The 26,222-nt window shown below is 41.3% G+C and overlaps 4 protein-coding genes across 5 annotated transcripts in view; 1 reads left to right on the top strand and 3 right to left on the bottom strand.

The window, feature by feature from the left end:
* Positions 1-2,802: 2,802 nt before the first annotated feature.
* Positions 2,803-12,121, top strand: LOC134198478 (synaptosomal-associated protein 23-like). Its single transcript, XM_062667888.1, has 7 exons — positions 2,803-2,851; positions 3,677-3,794; positions 3,854-3,936; positions 8,150-8,207; positions 10,892-10,936; positions 10,999-11,098; positions 11,810-12,121. The coding sequence occupies exons 1-7, from the start codon at positions 2,827-2,829 to the stop codon at positions 11,873-11,875; spliced, it is 495 nt and encodes a 164-aa protein (XP_062523872.1). The 5' UTR covers positions 2,803-2,826; the 3' UTR covers positions 11,876-12,121.
* A 2,047-nt stretch (positions 12,122-14,168) lies between these two features.
* Positions 14,169-17,347, bottom strand: LOC134176114 (uncharacterized). Of its 2 annotated transcripts, none has more exons than XM_062642792.1 (5): positions 16,986-17,347; positions 16,862-16,908; positions 16,649-16,792; positions 16,433-16,587; positions 14,169-15,114 (listed from the first exon to the last, which is right to left on the bottom strand). In XM_062642792.1, exons 1-5 carry the CDS (start codon positions 17,267-17,269, stop codon positions 14,269-14,271), a joined length of 1,476 nt encoding a protein of 491 aa, XP_062498776.1. In that variant the 5' UTR covers positions 17,270-17,347; the 3' UTR covers positions 14,169-14,268. The 2 variants fall into 2 exon arrangements, with proteins under 2 accessions (XP_062498776.1, XP_062498777.1); XM_062642793.1 differs by having other exon boundaries at positions 16,433-16,584.
* Positions 17,272-18,034, bottom strand: LOC134176420 (uncharacterized). Its single transcript, XM_062643089.1, has 2 exons — positions 17,379-18,034; positions 17,272-17,281 (listed from the first exon to the last, which is right to left on the bottom strand). The coding sequence occupies exons 1-2, from the start codon at positions 18,032-18,034 to the stop codon at positions 17,272-17,274; spliced, it is 666 nt and encodes a 221-aa protein (XP_062499073.1).
* Positions 18,035-20,136: 2,102 nt separating this feature from the next.
* LOC134198212 (RAS guanyl-releasing protein 2-B-like) overlaps positions 20,137-26,222 on the bottom strand; it is a 12,421-nt gene continuing 6,335 nt past the window's right edge. The window contains exons 12-17 of the mRNA XM_062667560.1: positions 23,236-23,351; positions 22,942-23,080; positions 22,837-22,873; positions 21,158-21,223; positions 20,768-20,910; positions 20,137-20,542 (exon numbers count right to left, since the gene is read on the bottom strand). Coding sequence (XP_062523544.1) covers positions 20,351-20,542; positions 20,768-20,910; positions 21,158-21,223; positions 22,837-22,873; positions 22,942-23,080; positions 23,236-23,351 — 693 coding nt within the window. The 3' untranslated portion in view covers positions 20,137-20,350. The remainder of the gene's footprint in view (positions 20,543-20,767; positions 20,911-21,157; positions 21,224-22,836; positions 22,874-22,941; positions 23,081-23,235; positions 23,352-26,222) is intronic.

Raw genomic sequence — 26,222 nt, 5'->3', positions numbered from 1 at the left:
CGTTACTTGACAATGTGTCGCCTTGCATGGCTTCAGTAAGGATGGCGCTGTTGCACGTGATGGGAAACCTGTTGTGTCAATGATATACGAGAGTATCATATGAGTCTGCTAATCACTTGCAATATGGCTTCCTTGTTCAGTCATTCACTGTTCTCTCTAAAGACTGCTCATCTGCAAGAGATAGTGGTGATATCCTATTAGTAGATGACACTTTGTATTCAGTTCAGTGCATGGCTATCTTGAAATCACCATCCCTTGTGACTCTATAAGCTCTAATCTAATGACTACACATCCTAGTATAGCTTCTCAACTGGAAAAGATTAAAAATCCTTCTTCTAAACTCAGTCCAGACTAATGCGGAGGATGATCTTTCGCTTGATAGTGATGCTACTGTGGACCCTGTACTTCGTCGAAAGTTTTTTGAGGGGTTGCAGAAAGTCAGGCAAACTGCTATCTGTGAGAGACAACGCCTTCCAAAGATCTCTGCAACAGTGGAACCCTGAAGCTTATTGGCGATCTTAACATGCACGATCATCAGTTCGTTCAAGTATGAACCAGATATGAGTAAAATCAGTTACCTGGTATACTCTGCTGCTTCACTAGTGTCTAAAAGGCGAGTTTTAAAGTCAGTGAAATCGACCAATCCTCAAACACCGATATGGAGGCGAAGGCTGGATTTTGAGATTCTCACACTTCGACGTGCGATCTCACTGTTGATGGAGATTAGAAAGGATTCATCGGTAATTCGTATCTTACATAAACTCCGACTATTCCGGCATCAGTTGACATTTCCTGTTCGGACAGTTGTGAAGTCACCATTAGTCGGTTGAAAATGGATCTTAAGTTCAAGGTCGAGTGGGCCAGGAGACTGGAAAAGAATCGCAAGAGACTTTGCCAAAACGGTTTGTTTCAACAAGATGCTAGACTGTTTTACAGAGAATTGGATAAGCAGACTATCCAGGTCACTTCCCCACTGTCTCAGTCTGAGACCGAACAGTATTGGGGTGGTATATCCTAGAAAGTGTGGTACATCACAATGAGTTTGCCTTCCGCCTGAGATGTCAAATCGATGACGAGACGCGCTGGAGAGATGAGCAGTAGTTGTTACCTATCTCAGACATTGAGTTTTCATCGTGTCTCAAAACAATGGGAAACTGGAAGTCTCCTGGTCCAGAGATGGTTTATGGTTTCTCGGTCAAGCGTATCACGTGTCTCCACACTGGTCTGTCTCGTAATTACAACCTGCTGGTTCAGAATCCAGACTCTGCACCCGAATGGTTGTCTCAAGGAACAACCACTCTCATTCCTAAGAATGACAAGACTGACCAGGCCAAAAATTATCGGCCTATCACGTGTCTATCTGTCTTCTATGAGACCCTCACCTCAGTTATCCGGCAGAGGATTGCAGGGCATTTGGTTCAGAGAAACCTTATAGCTTGGGAGCAGAAGAGTTGTCGACAGGGATCTTTTGGTCCAAAGGTTCAGCTGTTGATCAACAAGCTGCTTACCGAAGACTGTAAGACCAGGCACAAGAACTTGAGCATGGCTTGGGTGGACTACCAGAAACCCTATGACAGCGTGCCAAGCAGTTGTTTGCTCTAATGCCTTTACATGCAATAGATCAGAACAGTCTGTGCAGGTTCCAGTCACGTGTGACGAAGAGTTGGAGGACATCGATTGTGCTTTCTTGCTGGAACAGCAAGATCAAGACAAGGCTTATTGAGATCAGGAGGGATATTTTCCAAGGTGACGCACTTTCTCTCCTTCTCTTCTGCATGGCTCTCAATCCTCTGATAAAGGAGTTGAAAGTACAGAGCCAGGTACGGCTACCGGATGACCACTAGCCATAGTGAGACTACCAAGCGTCCGCTTACCAGTCTACTCTACATAGATAATCTGAAGGTGTATGACATATACTCTGATCAGTTGGATGAGTAGTTGCACACCATTCGTACCTTCTCTGATGACATCCAGACGAAGTCTTGTCTGGACAAATGTTCTGTTGCACACTTTGTCAACGGGCAAACTCTCTGGTGCGTAATAGACTTTATATACTTAATTAATTTACTAAATGTGAAAAGAATCCAGTCTCAAAAATATTATTTATTGATTACAGTCAAGCATTTGTCTCTCCTTATTTGCGATCTGGAAGTTCCAAATATGTTGTTCTAGCGCACAAGTGACAAGATGAAGACATAATCTGCATGTTCTTTACAACCACATAGAAATCAAGTCATGAGAAACCTAATGCTACATGTCTACCTTTACAGCAAAATTGAAGTTCTCGACAGTATTGTGCAAACCCTATACGTATACTATAGACAATAGCTGTATTGACTGCTATGACTTCTTGAGAAATACTGCATGAGTTAGACGTACCAAGAGAGACCGTTAAAAACACAATAGTTATATTGTATTGTACCAGTAGTAGGTCCGGGAAATACTAACATAAATGCTAACCGAGTTTTTAATTGTTCTCAAATACAGTTTTTAATAATAGCCGTTTTGTATTGTGGAGATCTATAAAAATACCCCTCTCTCTCGCTAGGTATTGCATGCAAACAATGATAGTTAAATCAGACAGACAGGCAGGCAGACAGACAGGCAGACAAACAGACAGACACAAACACACACGCGCACGCACGCACACACACACACACACACACACACACACACACACACACTCACACACACACACACACACACACACACACACACACACACACACACATCAGGTCACATCACATCACCACACATCACACTGGGGTGTGTATGCACTAACTTCCCAATATTTATTTTTAGACTAGAAATATTGGAACTACCACAATGGAAACTCTGGATGAACAGGGAGGTAAGTACACAACAGTCACGTGATTAATATAATATATTAATATAATTTACGTTTACTTACATAGGCCCCAGTTGGTATCAGAGTATTCTGTTGACTTAAGGTAACTAACCTAGGGAAACATTTGCTAGCAGTCGAGTTGACCAAGAACTCTCAAACCATATTCTGCACATACAATATGGCATTGAGATTACAGACAATGGAAGACATTACTGGTTGCTTCTTCCACAGATACTGCCATACATAAACGTACATTATAGGTACCAAGCTCCCTTCGTCAGTCCTCTTCCACAAGAGAAATTTTCATCCAATTCAAGTATCGCATACATCTTCCAGTTGCATACAACAGTGGTCTATATACCCAAAGATGTTATGATAAATTGTGAATGAAGAATTACTGGTAAAGGGTGAATATTGTGGAAATGAAATGAGAAACAATGCTAAGAAAGTAATAGAGAGTAGACATAATGACCTGCTGATGCTGTTCTTTTCTGGATACAAATATTTAGCGGCATAATTCAACAGTCTATCTCTCTTTTTATCAGTTGACTTCTATTGTGTTTGACTTCCACCTCTATAAACTTAACTGTTTGTCATACATGTTTTTGACTTCTACCTCCTGTTGTCCATCACCTTATCTTTTGACTTTTCATTTGTCTTCATGCTTTGTGTTACTGACTGTAATCAATTCTAGTATGTTTGTGTGTGTTTGTGTGTGTGTGGGTGTGTGCATGTTGTCACGGTGCTCTGTTGTTGTAGAAATCTATTTTTCTTTACAACAACATTTGTTATTGCTATGAGTTTATTGACGTTACTTTATTTGGTTAGAGCAACTCGACCGGATTGAGGAGGGATTGGATCAAATCAATGAGGACGTTCGACATGCTGAGAAAAATCTCACAGAGATGGAAAAGTGTTGTGGCCTGTGTCTGTGTCCATGTAAACGGCAAGCACCTACACATTAATATCTCACAATTATCTTTTCTAATTCACTCTGTTCTACAGAACGAAGAATATCGAGAAGACAGTTGAATATCAGAAGACGTTTGCAGATGGGAACCGAGACGGAGTAATCACTGAACAACCAGGTAACATAAACTTGTGTATTTCATGCTGGTTGCAAGTTTATCAATGTCTGACAACTCTGTTGTCCATGTTTCGAGGCAAAAATTTTTGAAATCTTCTCTATACACATTGGTTGGGGACTGCTACTGTACTGACTCAATTATTTCTTCACAGCTTGACTAAGCCCCCAGCCCCAACTTTGGCTGAGGGTCTAAGACTTTTACATCTCTTAGGCCCGGTACACAGTATGACGCTAGCACGATCGTCATTGGAGCCTCCTGGATGCTGACGATGAGCGAGTGTCACTGTCATGCTGTGAACATGACAGCGTCTGCGACTTTCACACAATGCTTGCCTAGCATCCACAGTGTTGGAATGTTGGAATAGAGAAAAATTACAATGAAGTGTCCTATCCGGAAGTGACCCAGCATCCAATGACGTCATGTGCTCATTTTCAACCAATTGAAAGTCAGTCGGAGCAACTGGACGTATCTAGGATATTCTATTTGTTCACATGGCACCGATGGAAGTTGTCATTGAGTGTGTGTGTGTGTGTTTCCCTGCCTTTGGCAATTTCAGTCAAAGGACTGCAATGACCTAAGGATGAAAGAAAACGCTTGAGACTACGGCAAAGCAGCAACAAAAGCAAAATGTCTTTGTCCACGTCTGGAGCGAGTACACATGTGGTTATTTTACACCGGCAGACTGCTGTCGCAGTGTGTTGTCTGTGCGATGGACGCTCGTCACACGCAATATTGTGTCAATGGTACAGCGCCAGCATCTTCACTGACGCTCATGTGAGCGTCCTTGTCAGCGCTCGCAAAACGCTGTGCCAGCATCTTACTGTGAACTGGGCTTTAGTCCCTAACCAAATTCTGAACCCGTTCCTTGTATGGGCTATATTACACTGTTCTCGCCAGTACCAACCAAGCCGCCATTTTGCCGATTGGGGTAGTGAGATAGGCAGTTGAAAATTGCCATTATTGTTGGTTGGAAGTGGAGATAGTTTGCGTGGTCCATGAACAAACATCTTAGTAGTAGTCAGAAACACGTCCCTAACATAGAATGGTCTGGGTGTGAAGGTTTGTAAGGGTCGTTTCCAGGTTGTTAGTGCTACTCGCACATGGCGTATCTAGCTTAAGCGTGACAGGAATTGTTATGAAAGCATTCATCCTATCTTGGAGTTTACAAATCCGAAGTGACAACATCTTTATGTATGATGTCATGACTTAAGGAGCATTGTGAGTTGACACACAATCCTCGTGAGAACAATGTATTAGTGGTCAAAGTTACACAACTATACCTGCTGCATGTTTTACTGGTACACATGTACTCAGTCCTAGCAACATGATGAGAGTAGCACAATGGCAGTACACATCAGTAGGTATCTGACACACACACTCTCTCTCTCTCTCTCTCTCTCTCTCTCTCTCTCTCTCTCTCCTCTCTCTCGAGCGTGTGTGATAGCTTTTAAAAAGCATGATTTTAAAGATGTAGTGGAATACTAGCATTTCACTGTAGCCCCTTTGCATACACAATGTTTGTGGTTTTCTTTCAGATGGTAGGTCAAATAGGCACGTAATGGCCGGTCATTCTCTGAGAGTGTTTATATTCAAATATGGCCTTCAAAGACTTTTAGACCTCCACTATTTAATTAACCGTACACTTGTCAAGATGTCAAAGCTTCAACCCGTAAACAATGTTTTGTGTCTTTTCGTCTAGTGCATTGTGACGTACATAACTGCATGTGGACAGCAATGAATGACTTATGAGAAAACAAAACTGTGCTACGATATTAAGCCCACATAATGCAACTTCAAATCGAGTCTATCAGGACATTCATTCTCCTTTTAATGACAAACCTTATCAGGATAGTTCTACAGCGCTTTGCTGTTCTACGTTGCACCCCAAACGGGGATCCACTGAAGCTGGAGACTGATGCCCTCCTGCCTATGCTTTTATGCCTGTACCCTAGACTTTAGCCTCATGAGTGATCTGGTCTGGCCAGCTATCAAACTTATACATACAAACATCATTGATTTTTGTGGTATTGGTAAATGGTGCTGTTCAAATCTACCAAATCTGACTTCTAGTTTGAAGATTAGATTTCTATACTTTTGTAGTGGTGGTGGCTTGAAGCTCTAGTTTAGTAGTTAGCCCAGTTCAAAGTGCAACAGATGAATGACACGTCAACGTCTGCAAATGTTATAGGCTGTGTGTTGTTATGCAGAATGTGAATGAAACCTACAGTGATGACCACAGTTGCATATTCCCTATGCTTTTATTGTAATGAGATATAATTAATTATGTAAGTTTTTTGTTACGTAATCAAGTGCTGACTGTCTTCTCACTTCTAAGGTTTAGTTGGTTGCTGTGACATCCAACTGACATGTTAACGAGAGAACCATTCTGGTGCACTTGATGTATGACTTTCATAAAGATTGAGCTAGTATTTAAAAATTGATATTAATCTTGTAATATATTGATTTTGTATTATTGGGGCAAATACATGAAGGGTGGCTGCTTGATCAACACAGCGCATTAAAGCTGCCCATACACGAATTCACACCCACACCCATGCAAACTTGAAATCGTGCCTTTATCCACACATTTACCATTTATCAGTTTGAGATAGCTTTCTTTTGAATGACAAGCTATTTCTCGATCTTTTTGTTATTGCATGTGACCTGAAAATGGGTCTTGAACTTCGAGGCCAGTAGCTATTATGCACGATAGATGCACTATCCTTGTTGTTGGCGGTGTCCGGCCCCTCTTTGTGGCTCCTTTGCGCTCAGAATTTCCAATGCCATCACGGCAGTGCAATAATGCTCTGGTTTCCACTCATTTCCGGGTCACATGCAGCAAGAAAACGATCAAGAAAGCACTCTGTTGTTCAACAGTAAGGTATCTCAAGATGGTACGCGATTCGCATTTCTGTTTATGCCAGGAATAAAGGATGTATGTCGTAGAACATGGTGCACCCTAAGATGTTTGCTTGCTGTACTTCGTTAGGACACAGCTTGAAATCGTGGGGCATTTTCAAGTTTGCGTGTGTGCGTATCTGCAAGCGCACAGTGAATCGTGAGTGGGCACCTTTAAAGTGAGTTTGTAAAGGTTTGACTCATGACTGTTTGGAGACTTTATACCTTAATTATTTACTTTTTTAATTTGAGGTCACGGGCGACAGAGCTGGGTGGGCCGGGTGGGCCATAGCCACCCCACCTTTTAGAAAATTGACTTTCACCAGTCACCGATTGGCGTATATTTCCGATTAATGGTCTGGTGAGTTGTATACATGGCTCTGCAGATATCCAGAGCCGTATGTAGAGACAGGCAGAGCCATATATAGATATCTCTATATACGGCTCTGCCGACATGTGTAGCTTCGGAGTCCCAGTCGGTAACACTTAAGCGTATACAGACATTTGCATTGTCAGGTGATCAAGGAAGCTGTGAGCATTGTGGACATTTTAGCGGACTTGTCTTCTCTGGAGAACTTGCCTGACAAATGTAACCAACCAAGACGCTTCTCGTTTCCTCAAAGAGAGTTTGGGAAACAGGCCAATGTGAAGAGAAGCTTCCAGCCTGCGTGGTTTGACCGGTGGACTTGGCTACATTTCTGCGAGGCAACGATTCTGTCTCAAGTTTCACATGTCTAACGGCACACTCACTGTAATGGTTCTAGTTGTCATCTAATACTGACCAAGCCTTCTAAGTTTGTAGGTTTTTCAGAGCACCGACTGACTATGATTGGCAATTAAGTTTTGTTCAAGTAGCTACAAGATCGTATGCATGAGTAAAAGAGTAGTAGTTTAGGAATACAAGATGAAGTTGTGTAAAGCAGAATTTTTTACTGTCATAACTATATGGTAGAACCAGATTGATACAACTTTTAGTTTTATTACTACTCTTGAAAGAAAGGGCATGCCCCCCTCAACTTAGTTTTTCCACCCCACTTAAAAGTTGCTTCCATCGCCCTTGGAGGTAATAATGCAAAGACAAATATAGCAATGGACGTGAAATAGCTTGGATTCTATTGCCTGTCTTGCATCTATTAGTTGACTGTTTGGTTTACTCAAAACGTGGCAATGGATGTTAAACTCCAACCCCTAAATTAAATATCAAAATAAATACTTTAAATTAAAAAAATTCCATTTCAAATAGTTTGAAAATTTATTTGAAAATTTTGTCATTAATCGCAATTTTTTTTGTAAGATGTAATTCTCTTATTTGAAGGTTTTGGCACAGCCAGGAGAACCGGAGGGAATACAGAGTATTCGGGATACATTACGAGGTAAGTGGGTGGCCACATACACGATTTCGTCAACACTCAATACACAGGCCATACAATTTTTTTCAATGTTATGTCACATGTTGCACGCAACTGTATTTATCCAATTGGGTCGGTCGGCCCAGAAGAGAAACAAGAGTTAGTACTGTATGTGCATGTATCTCACTGTACTGTACCACCCATTCTTTTATACAGCATGTATCATAGACATCATGATGTGAGCACTACAAGCAATGTGAACTATACACAATGTACTGAACAGAGTTGCCATGAGCATGTGTGTGACAATATGTTTAAATTAAATACTATTAAAATATAGAAGATAAGCAACGGTTAGTGATCAGTTGGAGGCACTTGGATGCCTGCTTCGGGCAATTTTCAACAACTTTCTGAAACGTAGTGGAAACCAGACAGTCAACGGCATTTTGTATCAATCAAATTTCTGGTTGCAAACCGTGTGTGGTCGAAACATTGAGTGACACAACACGGAAGGTGATGCCTCAAATTTGTTTATCTTGTCATCAAAAGGACACTTAGTTATGTCTCAGTCCGCGTGTGCAGCAGAGACATAGTACGATACAGTAGTCTGATGCTGTGTGTGTGTGTGTGTGTGTGTGTGTGTGTGTGTGTGTGTGTGTGTGTGTGTGTGTGTGTGTGTGTGTGTGTGCACGCATGCACGTGCATGCATGTGAGTGTCGGTGTTATGGCGGTATGTACTCTTGCCGTGTATTTTAATGACAGAAATGTGTAAGAAGTGAAGGTTTCTTGGATTTTGATTCATGGCATTTGCAAGATAAATCTTGATTCTTGAGTTATCGCTGATTTCTTAGTGTGCATAAAGTATAGTATAACAGTATAGTATACAGTAATCTACCCCACGTGTGTGTCCCACTGAACTCAGAATCCACAGTTGATTACACACAATTTATTTTATCACTGTGGTGCTTTCATTAACACGGCAATCAGTCTTTCTCTTAATCACAGCATTTGATCATAGATCTGCATAGCAGAGCTCTAGTTCCTTGAGCATAGAGCTACAAATTGCACTGCAGTCAACATCTGCTATTGCAGCTTCAAACATGCAACCACATTACTTACACTTTTGTCATGCAAACAAGCTCATGCAGTGCATAGGGCCTCATGTGTGCGCATTGTGCAACAGAGGCCCACAATTCAGAGTCTCTAGGAATTTGTAGTTGAGTAAATATGGCTCACTCATACTCGCACGGCATTCCAGTTCGTGGATACGAAAGTCATTTGTGGAACTTTGAAAGAAGTGTAGTAGAGAAATCTATAAACTTACAGACATGGACATAACAATGGAGCCACCCTGAGCATGTGAATTACATTTTAAAAAATGTTGGACTTTCTCAGACAAGACGCTGCGATTGCATGCATCTACCGAGGCAGCTGCACTTTTTAGTAAATTAAAACAAGTCATAATGGTGAGGTAATGGCTCTGGTTGTGCCATTCAGATGTCTGAGGTTGGAGGTGATGTGTGACCTGTTGAGAACACGACTGCTTCAGTTCAACCAGTAAATTTGAGAGTTAATAATCAAAATCATTTTTGAAAAGCTTTTAAACAATAAAATGACTTTGTTTATGTCAGAAGACATGCTCAAAGATTAAATGGAGACGATACGTTTCAGTTTACTTGTATATTGTGAGTGTATTCTCATCAGCTCTTGTGACGTCACGACATGAACGGTTTGGACATGGCAATACATGGTGGTGGTGGTTAATCTGGTCATTCTCCTAATCTTTCTGTTGTTATGGGTTGTCAAAGCATATAATCAGAACAATATATATACCCGAATAACACGATTTGATCTAGAATCAGCGGGTCAGCAGGTATATTTATAGATCTGCAATGTTAACTGTTGATTTCCATGCCTCAGCTGATATGCGGGTGGGTGGTTCTATAATTATGCCCATGTAGCATATGATAAAGATATTCATTGTAAGCTTTGTATGAGACAACGAGACTCTATAGTGGAAAGAATTTGAATTGGTTGAGGCATCTGTTAACTTATGATGAAAGCGTTACAGGCTAGATTCCTCAAACCGGCTACAAAATCAAGAAATGAACTTGTGAGAGATTGCTGATAGTTAGATATACGTAGTTACCCTGGACCAGGGATGTAGCCCCTGGACCACTTTTCAATATTTGCACTTTTGCTGATGGACTTTTTCCCGGAATCTTCTGGAGTATGATCTATCTGATTAGATATGTCATTATTTAATCACTCTCAGACAGCCTCATATCAAGTGCCTGCAGCCACGCAGAACAGAATGATGATGTTCGAGACTTTGCATTCTGTCACTACTTTACTATGTAACACGAAAAGGTATCTTTTGTGTTTGTCTGCGCATGCACGTCTGTGCTTGCTTGCTAATTTTCAACCGGACTGCTTACAAACTGCCTACTACTGCCCTGTGGACAGGGATTAGATATAGTTGATGGTAATATTTGTAAGTGTAGGTTGAGTGATTTTGTGGATACGTGTTAGTTATACCATCTGTCTCTCTGTGTCTATTATCTGTCTCTGTGTGTATTATATGTTCCTCTTATGAGGGAACTGCACCAGATGTGCTGTGATAGAAATAAATTATTGTTATTTTTTATTATTATTATTACTATGAAATTCAATCTATGTAGTCGTATTAATATATGTGTGTTGTGCAGAGTGACCAATGATGCAAGGGAGGACGAGATGGATGAGAACATTGGGTAGGCGTATTTGCAATTTTTCTTTCGTCATTCATTGTTGTGATCGGATGGAACGGTGATAGGCAGGTTGTTCGAATTGTTGAAGACTTGAAGGGAATCGCCATCGATATGGGGACGGAGGTGGACAAGCAGAACTCTCAACTTGAAATCATCAATAAAAAGGTCATTTTTCGGTCCTCGATTTAGTTGATTTAGTCGAGGGAGACACGCAGTGTTTGCTTGGCTTGTTTGATGGAAATTGTTTGTGATTTCGCAGAGTTTGTATTTGTGGCTAGACAACTAGATAGACAGACAGACAGACAGACAGTTTGTGTAATTGTAATTAAACTTGTGATTCTTGTTGTTCATTAGCTCTTACTTTGGTTTCAGCTGTGTTAGCTTTGATGTATAAAAATATGTGAAAATTTGACAGACAGATAGACAGACAGATAGACAGACAAACACACAGACATACAAACAGACAAACAGACAGACATACAGACAGACAGACAGACAGACAGACAGACAGACATACATACATACAGACAGACAGACAGATACGGTAGATGGTTGGACAGACAGACAGACAGACACACAGATGGTTGGACAGACCGACAGACGGACAAATGGTTGGACAGACATACTTACAGACAGACAGATGATTGGACACACAGACTGACAGACAGACAGATGGTTGGACAGACAGATAGACACACAGAAAGATGATTGAACGGACAGACAAACAGACAGACAGACAGATGATTGGATACACACAGGCGGCTGACAGACAGACAAGCAGACAGACAGACAGTCAAATGGTCTGATTGCCGGGCAAATGATAAAAAACACACAGTAGACATGTTAGAGTGGCATCCCATCTTGTATGTCTCTCAGGCTGATCTGACCGAGGGCAGAGTGCGAATGGCAGACCAGCGAACAAAGGGTCTTCTCAATTCGTAACCATTTTACAACACAGAAGGTTCAGACATAATTAATTAAGAAGACTATTATTTTAGCAATGATCCTATTATATGCATATTTAGATCATAGAAACTTGTACATATTTAAATATAAGCCAGTTGTAGGTTAGAATTCTAGGTGTAAACAGAAACTGAAATTTTGCTGCAAACAAGGACATTGATGAAAAGTTAAGATCGAAATGCAGCTCAGATGTCGAATGATGAATATCGTAGAAGAAATTTTTATGAAGGAAAATGCGATTTCATGTGATCATTTCTAATCACACGAATAGACTCACTACTCTAAATGTAATTTCTTCGGGCATGGCAGACATGTCACTACTGCATTTAATAGGAAAGCACCACGAGAGAGAGGCTTGTTTGTTCCATCCGTGGGCGTAGCCTCCTTTGCTTAATTAAGCAGATCGATTGGGCTATTGCAGTTACTCTCCAAGCAGGGATGTGGATGACATCACATCTTTACCCCCCCCCCCTCTCTCTTGGAAATTACTGCCTAGGCATAGACTCGAAGGGGTACGCTGTAATCGCATCTCCCTCTCCCATTTGGAAAAGGTCTGCTGCACTTGCCTCCTCTTCTCCCCCTTGGAAAATGTCATCTATACATATACTGGAGAGTAACTGCAATAGCCCATTTTGCACTTGTGTTGTCTAGGAAAAATTTTATTAATATCAATATGATTCACATTACTGTATATAGTATGTAATGCTGTTTAGCCCCATATATATCCAAATTTATATTAGCCAATACTTTATTTCTATACCAACACGTGACCGTTTCAAGTTGTTGGAGTGTCTATATGTTCAATAAGTCAAGAATCTAGTCCTAGTTGCTATGTGGAAGTTCAAAATAAGGAGATTGATTAGTGAGTGTTGTTGAAGTCGTTTTAGCACCCACGTTTCAAAAAGACATCATCTGCATGATCTTTGCATCTACGTAGAAATTAAGTCATGACAACTAATGTGGCATTTCTACCTGACTGTTAGCGGTCATTATGAATTTGAATGGCTCAATAGTATAGAGCTAACCCTATCTACTATAGGACCTATGAAGTGCTATGACATCTTGAGAGATCCCGTATAACATGAAACTTTTGCAGAAATTTATATTAGCGGTTTGCTAATAAATTGATGGACAAAGTATATTGGCGGATTCTATTTTGCCGATCTGGTTCGGACATCTTTGTTTGATAACAGATATGTCTTACCATAGGTGGTCATGGAGGAGTTTGTGATTGGCAGCTGTGTTCGTTGCTTACATTTCCCTAACTTACTGGTCTCCAACTACTGCCTAGTGATGAAGAACTGATGTGTCAGTGGAAAGAACGGGTCCCATGTGAACGTGACAGTCCAGCTTCATCCATGGCCTCACTGCCACATCGCCATATGATGCCCACTGTTCTGTCCAGGATTTTTGGAGTGTTGGTTGGGTATCAGCTGCATTAATTAAGGGGCAAGGTTTATTTCTGACAAGAAAGCACCAAACAGAATGTATCGCACTGTTGATGATCTATGATCTGAAAGAGCAGACAATGAAAGCTGCAACTTTGTCAACAGTCGGGAACTATGTTGCCCAGTCTCACGTTTAGAGACTATGGCGTGCATGGTTAGACATCTGCCCTCCTTTGGAGCAAGTAAACCAGTAGTTAAAATATATACATGTGGAGTGATGGTCGGTGTTTGTTGAGTGATGGTCGGTGTTTGTTGAGTGATGGTCAGGCCCGACCACCTCCGACCACCGTGGGCAGAACCCTGGATGCCTGATCCACGTGGGTGATAACGTCAACATATCCCGTCACCATAGTAATGGCAGATTTATATTGGCAGTCGCTCCCGTCAATATTTCATCTTATACAGTATATGTATACATGCATTAGCTGAGTCAGACCAGGCTATAGCTTGGCATGGGCTAGACTGGGCTATAGCCCCATTATTTGTAGGCGTGGTCATAAACTGTGGACTGTAAACTGCGTGTGAGGACCAAACCTGTATATAGTATATACACCACTCTTTCCAGTCTGGATCTGCGACCGATCCTATGGTATCAATCAACCAGATGTGTATAAAAGTAGGCGTGTCCTGTAGCATTGTGGAGTTTAGCCCCCCCCCCCCCTATTTCCTAGAGGTCACACCACACTCTTGGTCAGACGTACGCAGATAGACTGTCTAATTAATTTTTGAACACAATAATTATTGTACTGTAAACAATACAATTCGACCTGATATCAAATATATAGCAACGTTTTATTTGTCACATGTACATTATTCACAAAAATCCAGTTGATCAAAAAGTAAAGTTCAAATACGCACGTATTTATCAACAACAAATACTGACATAATTAAATTGCATAGTAAAATATTATAAAAAATATGTTATTAACACTTTATACTCTCTATGGACTTTACATTCCACCATCCTCCTGCCACGATGAGTTCTCCATTCTCAGTTGAGCATGCGCTATGTAGGAACCGTGTGTGTGTCATGCGTGGAAGAGGAAGCCATTTGGTAAATCTCTCGTCATACAATTCGACAATGTCAGAATCAAACGATTGATGTAGCAGTCCTCCAGTCGCCACCAGTGTGTCGCCAACTGCTGTCAATGTAGAAAGACGGTTGGTTGTAGACGGGATTTTTCTCCATTTTCTGTCACGAACATCTGCACACTCAACGACACTACTGTAGTTATTGCAATCGGTGAGTCCTCCCCCTACAAACAATGTGTTGTTTATAATGGCCGAAGAACACGCATAGCGTTTTGTTGGTATGTCATCCATCTCAGACCAATGACCACTGGTAAGGTCACACACACGTGATGTGTTTACTGTCTCACCTGACTTAGTCCTACCACCCACCACATACAGTGAATTTTCAGAAAGAGCAACAGATACATTATACAACTGCAATTCGTTTGGTATAACAGTGAGGAATCGCGATTTGTTTTCATTCAATTGATATTGTTCGATCACAACTTGATGAGTTTCTGTATCTTTTTTCACACACAACAGGCAGACATCTTTGTGACACAATACATGCTTGATGGAACCATTCTTTCGATCATATTTGGTCCATTTATCACGTTTCTCAGTGAGAATATGCATCTTACCATCTTCATGTCCTACAACAAGTCTGCCTTTGATCTCTCCCATTCTGCCGTATAATGCACTATTGGATCGAGGTATGCCTGCATACCACTGTTTCCAAGATGGCAAACTGTCATCGACCTAGAACCACAAAATGTCAGAATAGAAAGACAAGTCAAACATTTTTGCCATTTGCAAGTCTGCACAAAAGCTAAATCCATACTTTTTATCTAAAAATCAAAAATTTATGTTTGCAAATATTTGCAAAACTGTTTGTTCTCAACAATATTTAATATCAAGAAAAATTTGAGAGTAGAAATGCATGCTGTAAAACCGTGTGATGAGGGATCAAAACACTAACTCTAACAAACACAGTGAAAACCCCAACACTAGAGATATAGCTATAGCTCAGGGTTCTGCCCACGGTGGTGTGAGGTGGTCGGGCCTGACCATCACTAGACAAACACCGACATCACTCCACATGTTCCGACCATGCACTGCTATATTTCAGCTAGTGTTTTACTTGCTCCAAGCTAATGAGCATTGGATGGTAAGCATTTTTTGAAAGGTGACCGATATTGTTCACACCACAACACGACGGCAGACATGCCCTGCTGTATTACAATTTTATCGCTCAGGGCACTAAGGTGGTGTGAGATCCAACACAGCAGTCTGCATGTCAGCGATGAAGAATGAATATCCTAGGAGCCCTGTGAACGAGCCAGTCAAAGTCTTCTTCAGTTTCTTTGCTAGACAGGAGTATTGGCTGTTTGAAACCTGCAGTCATTGCATGGATGACGGAAGTCTAACCATCATCATCATGCCATAGTATAAATGCGAATCTGGGCATCATAGTTTTCCCATTGTTGACAGAAGTTGCAGCTTTCTTGTAGATCACCATTGACAGTGCGATACATTCTGTTTGGCAAACAGCTTTCTTGTCTGTTTTGTCACGATGCTTGATTGTCTGAAAGTTTGCTCTATTTCTTTCTGGATGTCTGAAATAGAAATAAACCACGCCACCTTAATTCAGTGGATAGCTGACCACCTCTCCAAAAATCCTGGGCAGAACACTGATAGCTACAAATATGTATATACTTGGAATGCATCACTAACTAGAGAGAGAGTGGATACAGCCTGCTAATAACAATGTAAAATATAAATGTACGTTTAGTATTCTGACATAGTCTGTTCATCACTATATAACCTATGTAATAATTTTCTTGTGCATGCCTGCATGTGCGGGACATTGTGAGTTAGCTGAGAAAGTAACAATTAGGTACCCTTATGTGACAAGAAGGCTAAAAGTGAAAACACATCGGAATTACAATCCCTGCAAGTTGTTGCTAGTGTACTACCTAATGGCAATATTATTGGTATAAAATACATATCAAGTCCTTACTCACTAAATGACGATAAAGATAATTTTTTTATATACTAGACAGGATGTATTGTATACCTGGCTGTCACCAACACGCTGTCTTCTGTCCCATAGTAATGCCAGAGTTATCAATCGCATTTGAGCATCCGCTCGTTTCCTTTCTTTCTCGACAGCTGCTGTTTTCTCTCTTTGTAATTGATCCACTTGAGCTTCCAATGTTTTGACTTTCTCTGCTAAGAAATCAAGTTAAAAACGTTAACTGACAAGTATGTACAATATCTCTAGAGGTTTTACCTAAGTTACTTTGTGTAACTGTTGGCTCCGATCTCAATTCGTTGATTGTCCCCATTGTATGAGATGAAACAGGACTCCAACGTTCACTTGCAACTACCATTGTCCCATCTGACGTTCGGTCATCTTCATTAGCATTTGCAACCTCTACATCATTAGGCAATTAAATATTGACCGTGAAGTAAAATTTTGTTGTTACATTTGCAAGTTACTCACCATCTACAGTCTCAAGGCAAGTCGACCATCCATATTTACAAGACATTCTGCACACACACACACACAGGAGAATTGTAATTAAGTTATCTAATCAATTAAGTTGTAACATAACATATTTACTCACAAATAACAAAATTGTTTTGATCCTAGTAGATTCCTCAGAAATGCAGCTGCTGTCGAGGCAGCATATGTCTGATAGTATTCGTATTTTTCTGCATTTCCATAGTCGGAGATGCCTTTTATCACCACAGGCATAGACTTAGGAAAAGCAGCTCTGCAGTAAGCCATGAAGGGATATGCCTCCATGTCGATCCCAATCAGATTCTTGTTGGCCATCTTCCTCTTGTGCTGTTCCATGTCTTTGTCAAGAGTCTCAGTCATAAACGAAATGCTACCAATCGACCCCATCACTACATAGACCTTGTTTGCATGAAGGGATTCATATGCATTCTTTTTGCATTCTACCCCACTTGCAGTGGGTTTGACGATTCCTCCTTCAACACTCAACCATCCACACCTTTTCAAAATAATGTTCAATATTCTCTTATCCATTTCCTTCATTGTCTCCTCACTCTTCAGTCTTATGAACAGATCTTTCTTATTCACGCCGTCCTTGTTCTTCAAGACATCATTCAGCATCATCTCTTGTACATACGGAGGACTGGCACGCCTCTCGCTCGGCGGTATGGAATCCAACCATCCACTCCCGGATCCGTCTATCACGCGCTGGATGATAACGCGCACGTCATTGTCGATCTTCTCTGGATCTCCATGAGGCAGAAACTCTCCGTTGCGCAGTTTCTTTCCTCCTTCTTCTGTCGACGTACTTCTTGCGACTATGACCGTGCCATATTCGACTCCTTCTTGAACGTTTTCAACAGTCGAGCAAACGCCGATCAGCACAGCGACGTCAAAACTGACGAGACCTTTCAATAATTCGAATAGACGGCACGTGCACGCCTTCGCGCCTACATCTGGCTGCGCTATGAGAGCTATTGCTAGACCAGTTTTGTTCCAGTTGTGGCACACCCGAAGTCCGATGATGACATTGTGAGCGTCAACAAACTCGCTGTCAGTTGTGTTCTCAAACACTCGACGCACTGCTTCCAGTTCTGAATGGAGATTGCATAAAACGAGGACATGGTAGTGATTACCACGAAGACACAACGACATTGACCGTCTGCAGCTGTAGACTAGTCTAGAAATGAAGATCTCTTGCTCGGGTGTAGCTTCTAGATGTATCTTTGGCACAAGTCCAGGGACTGTAGTACAGCTAGAGGGTTAATTCAAGAGAACCGTTCCTGGCACTAATCCTATTTGGTTCCAAAAACAATTTATTCATACAGTCCCTCTACTGTTGCTTTTCTCTAGGCATTAATTTCCTAACACACATAGCCTGCTAGCTTGTTGTGCGTTTCAAAAACACATTTGCGGTCTAGAAGTGGCTTTAATTAACTACACGTGAACGAAACCGTTCCTCGCACACAGTTGTTTTCCTGGCAACCGGCAGAGTCAAAACATGGTAGACATTCCATCTTAATTAAAGCAGAGCTGCCAACTCTCCCGCTTGAGCGGGAGACTCCCGCATTTGGGACTCTTCTCCCACCTACCCGCATTTGACATCAAATCTCTCGCATTCTGACCATTGGTGTGTGTGACCAAAATGATGGGCGTGTCTGTTCTGTGTGCACTGTACACTGTACCCTACGTATAGTTTTAGTACATGCACGTGTACGTACATACTTGATATCCCAATATCAATTTCTATGTGCCAGTCCCTCTCTTCATCAGGCTCTTTCGTAACATACTTGGTCAAAATACATGTACCAACATAGAAGGAAGAGTCGGTCAGAAGTGGAAAAGGGGGAGGGGCTGGCTACCTGATTACCATATGTATTGCTGGAAAAGCGATTGAAGAAGGCCACAAGAAAATAGAATCCAGAACATCCCAACTAGCCACGAGAATGTGCGTGTACTTTGTTCTTAGATTTTTATAACAGGCAGTAGTACGTACAGTACGAGTTCTGTGTTAAATCAATTAATTAACTATTATCTTTAGTAACTGGTGTTGATGCTGTGTGTCGCTAATAAGGCACATTAATCAATCTGTTATATATTTGTTGAACTATACTTAAATTAGTAATGGCTTCTACTCCAACCGGGCATGCAAATACTTACATTTTGATGATTAGATATTATTTATATATATTTAAAGACTTATTACAATATAAATTTATTCATATTAATGCTATTGTAGGCGTGTCCAAAAAATTTTAAACTCCCGCATTTTTTCCTACAAACTCACGCATTTTGACACTGCTAGGTTGGCAGGTCTGCTCTTGGCCCAAGTCCATCTCACACCTACAGCTGCCTTAGCATACTACAGTGTACAATTTACATACGTTGCTCCAGTGATTTTGGATAAAAGCCAATATCTATCAAGTGAGCAGTGTATCTAGAGTTGTCTCGGTCGCAAATCCATTACAGTGGCGTATACATGCATAAGGTCGTTCTGGGGGTTCAGAATCAGTAAATGTTATTGTGCTGTGTACACGTACACCGAAAATTTATGGGCGTGGCAGGGGCGTACCGTGGACATGTATAGCCTCATCGTTTGTAGGCGTGATTGATGTTACAGATACACAGACAGATGAGACTTTTATAGATATAGAAATAGAGAGAGAGAGAGAGATACACCACCCTTTTGTCCAGTCTGCATCTGATTCTACCCTATCTAAGCCAATAAAATGGGCGTGTCACGTAGCATGCTATGCCCCTGGGCGTGGTTGCTCATCTCTTTTGTTTAATATAATAGAATGATTTTATGTACCTAATTATTAAATTTACATTCAGACATGTAAAGTTGTTTGGAAAATCGGCATTTCCCTACTAGTTGATATGAATTATGTCCAACATATATGCAGCAGTAGCTACAGTACTCCAGACTGTTTTCTGCATGCCGCTAGCTACATCCTACTAAAGGTAAGTGTAGCCAAAATAATAATTTAGAATAAATTAATATGAATTTCAAACAAACTAATATTAATTTTGAATCTTCCAAAAAAATTTCCTGGCTATGCTGCTGCTCATCAAGCAATGCAGCATATCGACTGTTACTCTCGGTAGCCAGACCATATTATGTGTGTAGTGTGTGTGTGTGTGTGTGTGTGTGTGTGTGTGTGTGTGTGTGTGTGTGCGCGCGCGCACGTGTTTCTATGTGTGTGCACATGGGTACTGTACAGCAATCTCATCGAGACACAAATTTTTCTCCAAACTTTCCATCACTTGACAATAATTACACCTGATATTAAACCCTCAATGACATAAAATTGAAATCAAATAAAACTGATAGCGAATCGATAAACCAGAAACGTTCTAATCAAAATGTATCAAGTCTATCAGTGCAATGTTGCCTCTATTGAAACAACAGAAGACCCCTAATCTACTCAATCCTGTGTACTTACATTTGTATGTATAATAATTTCCTCACTACACTTCAGTCGACTTTGTCTTCGAAAACTGTGCCATGTGATTCAAAACGTAGTCGATTGTTCCTTGACGGATTGTCGCCATTTCTTGCTTCAGGCTTTCTATCTGATGTTGAGCCTCCGCGAGAGCGTTTTGTGAGTCTTTCAGTTGGGATTTGAGACGGGAGTTCTCGGCTACGACGACACTGTGTGCCTGTGTGGAAAGTGTAACCGCTTCAATTACATCAGATAGACAAATAGATGAACAGACAGACAGACAGACTGATGAACAGACACAGACAGACTGACTGATGGACGGACAGACAGACAAACAAACAGACAGACAAACAAACAGACAGACAAACAAACAGACAGACAAACAAACAGACAGACTGACTGACTGACTGAGACAGCCAGACATGAATAAAACTCGTTTTACATCTTCAAGTTTGTTGTATTGTTGCTTCCCATTGCAGTCGCCATTCGACACCGAATTTCTCATCTGCTTCTTCGAATTATTCGACGACGTCGACTTTTTCCGAGCCACGATCTTCCGTTTGAGCGTAGGCGTAGAATTCAGAACTACACAGACAGACAGAATTAGACAGAATTACACACACGCACGCAAGCACGCATGCACACACACACACACAACACACACACACACACACACACACACACACACACACACACACACACACACACACACACACACAGCAGTTGGGAAAGCAAGTAAGCAAGCCTCGCAGAGATCAATTGCTATAATACCATTATGGGAAGGTGTGCGTTTGGGCATCAAAATGCAGTCGGTGTGTGCTTCGTTGTTTACCTGATTCTCTTCGGCACTCGGCGACAACCACATCTCTACAGTGACGATGGCAGTTGACACCACAGTCTAGAAGACGAGTAACATTTAGAACTGGATATGCAGCAAGCAGTACGAACATGATCATGAAATGATGCATCTCCCCTACTTATTGGTATGGAGACTCCAATACAATAGTCTATTGTATTGTGAGATGCATCCCTACAATACTATTGTCTAATGTATTATGAGATGCATCCCTCCAATATAATAGTCTAATGTATTGTGAGATGCATCCCTCCAATATAATAGTCTAATGTATTGTGAGATGCATCCCTCCAATAGATGCATCCTTCCAATACAATAAATCATCTCTCCAATATGGTAGTCCAATTGTCATTCCTGTCATCATCGAGTTAATTAAAAGAGATCCTCACCTCACTTTAATTACAATAGATAAACTAGAATCGTACAATACAAAGTATGCATCTTAGCATAAATATACACCACAGATAAATTTCTAGCATACCAAAGATTTTGCTATAATTAACTAATTAAATAAAATAAACTAACGATGCCCGGGGCTATTATACTGTCATTCCCAGTAGGTAGAGTTAGTAGCCTCGCAAACCAAGCCTTTCTGCGTGCTCACTGAGCGACCTCATGTGCTGGTCGCCTGCTCGCACGTGAGAGGAGGTGCTTGATTTGGAACTGCTCGCATGGAGGGCTTATTTGCAAATCCGTACCTCAGGTCATGACGTGCAGCGGCATGTTCACGTCACAAATCTTGACTTATTTAAATACACTGTTTCCATTGGTCGGTGACTTGATGCAATTAGAGTTACTGGAACTAGACTGGACACGTCTTCAGTTCCTTGTTCTCACCCCACAAGGCTAACAGTTTACACCCTGGTCAATGCACCTGCCATGATTTCTATGCTGTAGTTACCCTCACTGCTAATTTCCTACACCTGCCAGTCTAGTAGCGTCTTCCAGATGTTTCAACAATGCACAGAGAAAGGCTACAAAGCTGCAAAAATTGCATTGTGAGGAAGTCTACACATGCATATACAGTTGCCCTCATAGCGTGGTTGCACACTTGCTAAAGTTGCTGCCGATTCGTGAGGCTGCATCTGAACGTCAAACATTTTGGACAATTTCAATTGAAGTCAGTAAGGTGGAGAAGGGAGAAAGAATCCGCTCACTTCACAGTCCCTACTGAGTAGTTTTCCCACTGCTCCAGAACGTAAGACGTGATGATGGTGTTACCTGGGTTTGAAATCCAAATTCGAAAAACCCTATTAGAGATTGCCTCAGTGACTGAGTGAGACTGCATGTAACTCTAGTTGCAAAGAATCCAATCTGTCCGTTTGGTTTGGTATCTTATTGTATACAAACCTTGCTGGCTCATGTCACACACTCATTATAATCATGTTAGGCCAAACGTTAATCAAGTTAGGTCAAGTTTTGTGAAGTGAACATGCTGCTGCAAGTCATGAGCTGATGTACGGATTTGCAACCAAGACTTCCCTCTGTGCGAGCAGTTCTGGCTCAAGCACCTCCTCTCGTGTGCGAGCAGGCAAACAGCACATGGGGTCACACAGTGAGCATGGAGGAATGTTTGGTTCGTGAGGCTATAGAGTTAGTACGTCATGTTTACACTACAATATGTACAATAGATACTCAGTATACTTCCAACTTACTTTTACATTTGTATCCTTGTTTGATGAGACCCCACAGCTACATGAGGGAAACACAATAGTACATACACAGTTGACTGTCAATGGCTTGGTAGGTGTCTACCATACCAGTCCTTTGCAGTGGTAGCAAAACGTCGGGGAGAAGTATGTCGTCTCTGTGAAGAAGTGATTGAACGAGCGACGCATCATGGGAAGGTTGGCCTGGAAGAAGTAGTCGAAGAGCTCCTCTGGGCTGATACGTCCGTCACTAGGAAAGTGAACGAAGTGATTAGATGTGCAACGATTGTGTGTGTGTGTGTGTGTGTGTGTGTGTGTGCATGTGTGTGTGTGTGTGTGTGTGTGTGTGTGTGTGTGTGTGTGTGACTGCGTGCATGTGTGTGTGCATGTGTTCGCAATCACTACCTGTTTGTGTCCAGCACAGCAAACGAATCCAAAAACGGAAAATTCGATGAAAAGTCATCAAACTCCTCCATAGAAATATACCCGTTCTTATCAGAATCGTAGTTACGAAAAACAGCCTAACAAACCAACACAAACTCAAAACCATAAGACACCATAGTAGCACAGACTAAGCTACACATTCATACAAAACAACAACACCGTACCCATCCAAATAATGGCCTCACCCAAATTCAAGCGCCGGGGTTACAACTGAAACCTCTTTGCAACTTAGTCTGAGTGTTGTTCTTAAAGATCCAGACCGAATAAAAGACCCACCTTGTATTCAGCTGCATGGGTACTGTACAGGCAAAATTTGTTTTGACCTGCAGATGCACTTTCTGGCTGCCTGATACCCATATTCTAACCGGAACTGTATGTCAACGTCCCATGTCTCAACATCTGATGTAGTGTCTCATTTAGATGTAGACAAAGCTACCGTAGTGTGACACTATCACAAGCATTATGATCAACAGGGCAGTGAAACTTTCAAGAAATTGGCGCTCTTGCTGACAAACATTAATAGGCAATAGCAGAACTACCCAGTATGCACAAGATGAACAATATCTACTTGGGCCAAATCAATAATTATTTTGATATCAATTTATACAGAAATTTCATGGCAGTATTTGTGACTCCAATTGTATAATCACATTTGCCTACAAGTGACCATCCCTGTCAGCAAACCATTTGGTAACAAAATTCCTGATGCCTTACAAATGCATGCAGCATGATGTGTATAGGAAGTCACTAATTGTGTTGAACAAACAAGCTTATAAAGTTGAAGAACATCTGGCACTTGTTATCACAAACACTTTTACTGAGAAAATCCAATGAGCTCGCACTGACCACATTGTAAAGGCACCAGATGCTGAAAACCTCGTGAACATATGCAGTCACTTCCTTGAGAGTGTCTGCTGTGGTATGGTAAGTCAAAGATGCCTGGGATCACTCCTTTGGAGTCTTCAGTAAACAGAGTCGCTACAATTGCATAAGTTCACCTGAACTCATACTACAAAGGGTGACAGAAACAATAGTGACATAGGGCCATTATACTCACTATGTTTGTGCACTGGCTGCATGCACACATTGCATGTGGTTGATGCACCTGTGAAGGTAAACCAGAAAGCTACCTGGTTCCAAGAAACTCTTTAGTAAGCTAACAACCATTAGTGGTCTAGCCAACCATTCTAAAGATAAACTCAAAAACCTCAAGTGCAATATGTCACATGTAAACAAATGCTCAGTTAATTAAGAAAGAAGGGCAATGGTTCCTGTCAGACACTCTGACAAAAGCTCCACTAAATGCCTCCTTCCCATGGCAATAAATGTTTAGCCTTCATTGTATTAATATCAATAAACTCAAGACATTCAATCATTGAAAGAGTATAGACATGTTAGTGTTGTGACTCCACCAACCAACACACTCATTTCCATATCTGCCTCAATACCAAATTTCTTGAAAATAAGACAAACAGTCACAGAAAGATGAAGCAGTTAGAGGCCAACTTCGACAATCTATACACCAGCTGATACATCTCTTCCTCACTAGTGCTTTCAATGATAACGTTACACACTATACTTCCTGGAAAAAACACTACAGCGTGTTCTTTCAGGAGATAAGACCCTGCAACGTTTTTAACCGAGAAGTCTCACCAAAAACTGAAACTTGTTGAAATAAAGATACAATGCCTAGAATCTTAATGCAGGAAGATTTCGGTCCAGCCAGCCACAGAAGCAGAGAATGAGCCAAGAGTTCTTCAGATAATTTCAGATAATTTCCGGTATGTGGCGTAAAGAGGTAAACTCTGTCCTCGTTTGGAAGTAACTACTTTAGGTTTACCATACCACGTGGTCCTAATGCACCCAAAATGCGGCAAGACATGATGTATGATCTAAGAAAGGTCTCCTTTAAGGTTCCACGGTCGTACGGAAACATGACAACTTTCCTAGGGTCCTAAGCTCTTTGAGGATATCTGTAATACATCGTGTTCTCGGAAATACGACCACCTCGAAATTCAGAATTGCAACCAACTTTTATGGTCACTCCAACCATTCGTAGACCTCGCAATTGCAGTCAAGCACATGTGCTCCTCATCAGTATTCCCAGATAAAGGGTAGGAAAATGGCGGCGTCTAACTCTTGATAAATTTGTAAAGAAGAAGAAAGAACTGAAGCTTGAAGAGAAATGGAGATGAGTCAATGAGATAGACGGAAAAAGTCGGTGGCAACTCACTACATAGGTTGGCATCAGTAAGACCTGGTTTTGCACATGACGTCTCATGACTTCTATATACAGTACTGAGTAGAACCGCGCCTTACTCTAGTCATTCCTAGTGTTATGGACAATGTATCATAGAAGGTTCATGATGTACCGCGAGATCAACAGACATGTATTACAACTAATGTCCGGGTTCTAGTGATGTGGGTGTGGCATATACATGCGCACGCAGATTGAGAACAAAGACTACCTCAGAAATAGGAGTAACAAACCGTAGTCATGAAGGTGGCCGTAATTCTGGGGTTCTACTGTATTGACACAGCCGATACTTGTGCGATAAGTTTGGGGTCCCAGTTTGTTTTAGTCAATAAATCACAACTTCCCACCATACGTCTCAAATCCTTATATTGAAAAGTGCACAGGTATCGGTCTTACTTGCTAACCAGCAATTAGAGTTACTCTGACGGGACATAAGTGTACTAAACACGCCCACACGGATAATTTCAATGCTACGCCTTAGCATGCCTGGCTAGAACTCTGTAATAACACTGTATAGGAACACACGTTACTAATACAGCCTCGGAATACTGACTAACTTTGGACTGTGATGTCGAATCGTGCACCACAATCTTGATTCTCATTAGCAGCCCATGGGCTGTAAATGAAACAATTTCGTAGGAGTACACAAGTGGTGATGACGTTGTATGTTATGTTATTTAGCACAATTAGT

This window comes from Corticium candelabrum, chromosome 2, assembly GCF_963422355.1.
Source record: "Corticium candelabrum chromosome 2, ooCorCand1.1, whole genome shotgun sequence".
In the NCBI taxonomy this organism is placed as follows: Eukaryota; Metazoa; Porifera; class Homoscleromorpha; order Homosclerophorida; family Plakinidae; genus Corticium; species Corticium candelabrum.
This window is presented reverse-complemented; position numbering and strand designations above follow the sequence as displayed.

Coding starts and splice junctions, on each gene's coding strand:
- LOC134176420 (XM_062643089.1), bottom strand. CDS start 18,034: ATGTCGTTGTGTCTTCGTGGTAATCACTACCATGTCCTCGTTTTATGC.
- LOC134176114 (XM_062642792.1), bottom strand. CDS start 17,269: ATGGGGTCGATTGGTAGCATTTCGTTTATGACTGAGACTCTTGACAAA. Junction 16,793..16,861: donor TTGCCTTGAGACTGTAGATG/GTGAGTAACTTG, acceptor CTAATGATGTAG/AGGTTGCAAATGCTAATGAA. Junction 15,115..16,432: donor AGCGTGTTGGTGACAGCCAG/GTATACAATACA, acceptor TTGTGGTTCTAG/GTCGATGACAGTTTGCCATC.
- LOC134198478 (XM_062667888.1), top strand. CDS start 2,827: ATGGAAACTCTGGATGAACAGGGAG. Junction 2,852..3,676: donor AACTCTGGATGAACAGGGAG/GTAAGTACACAA, acceptor TTATTTGGTTAG/AGCAACTCGACCGGATTGAG. Junction 10,937..10,998: donor GAGATGGATGAGAACATTGG/GTAGGCGTATTT, acceptor GAACGGTGATAG/GCAGGTTGTTCGAATTGTTG.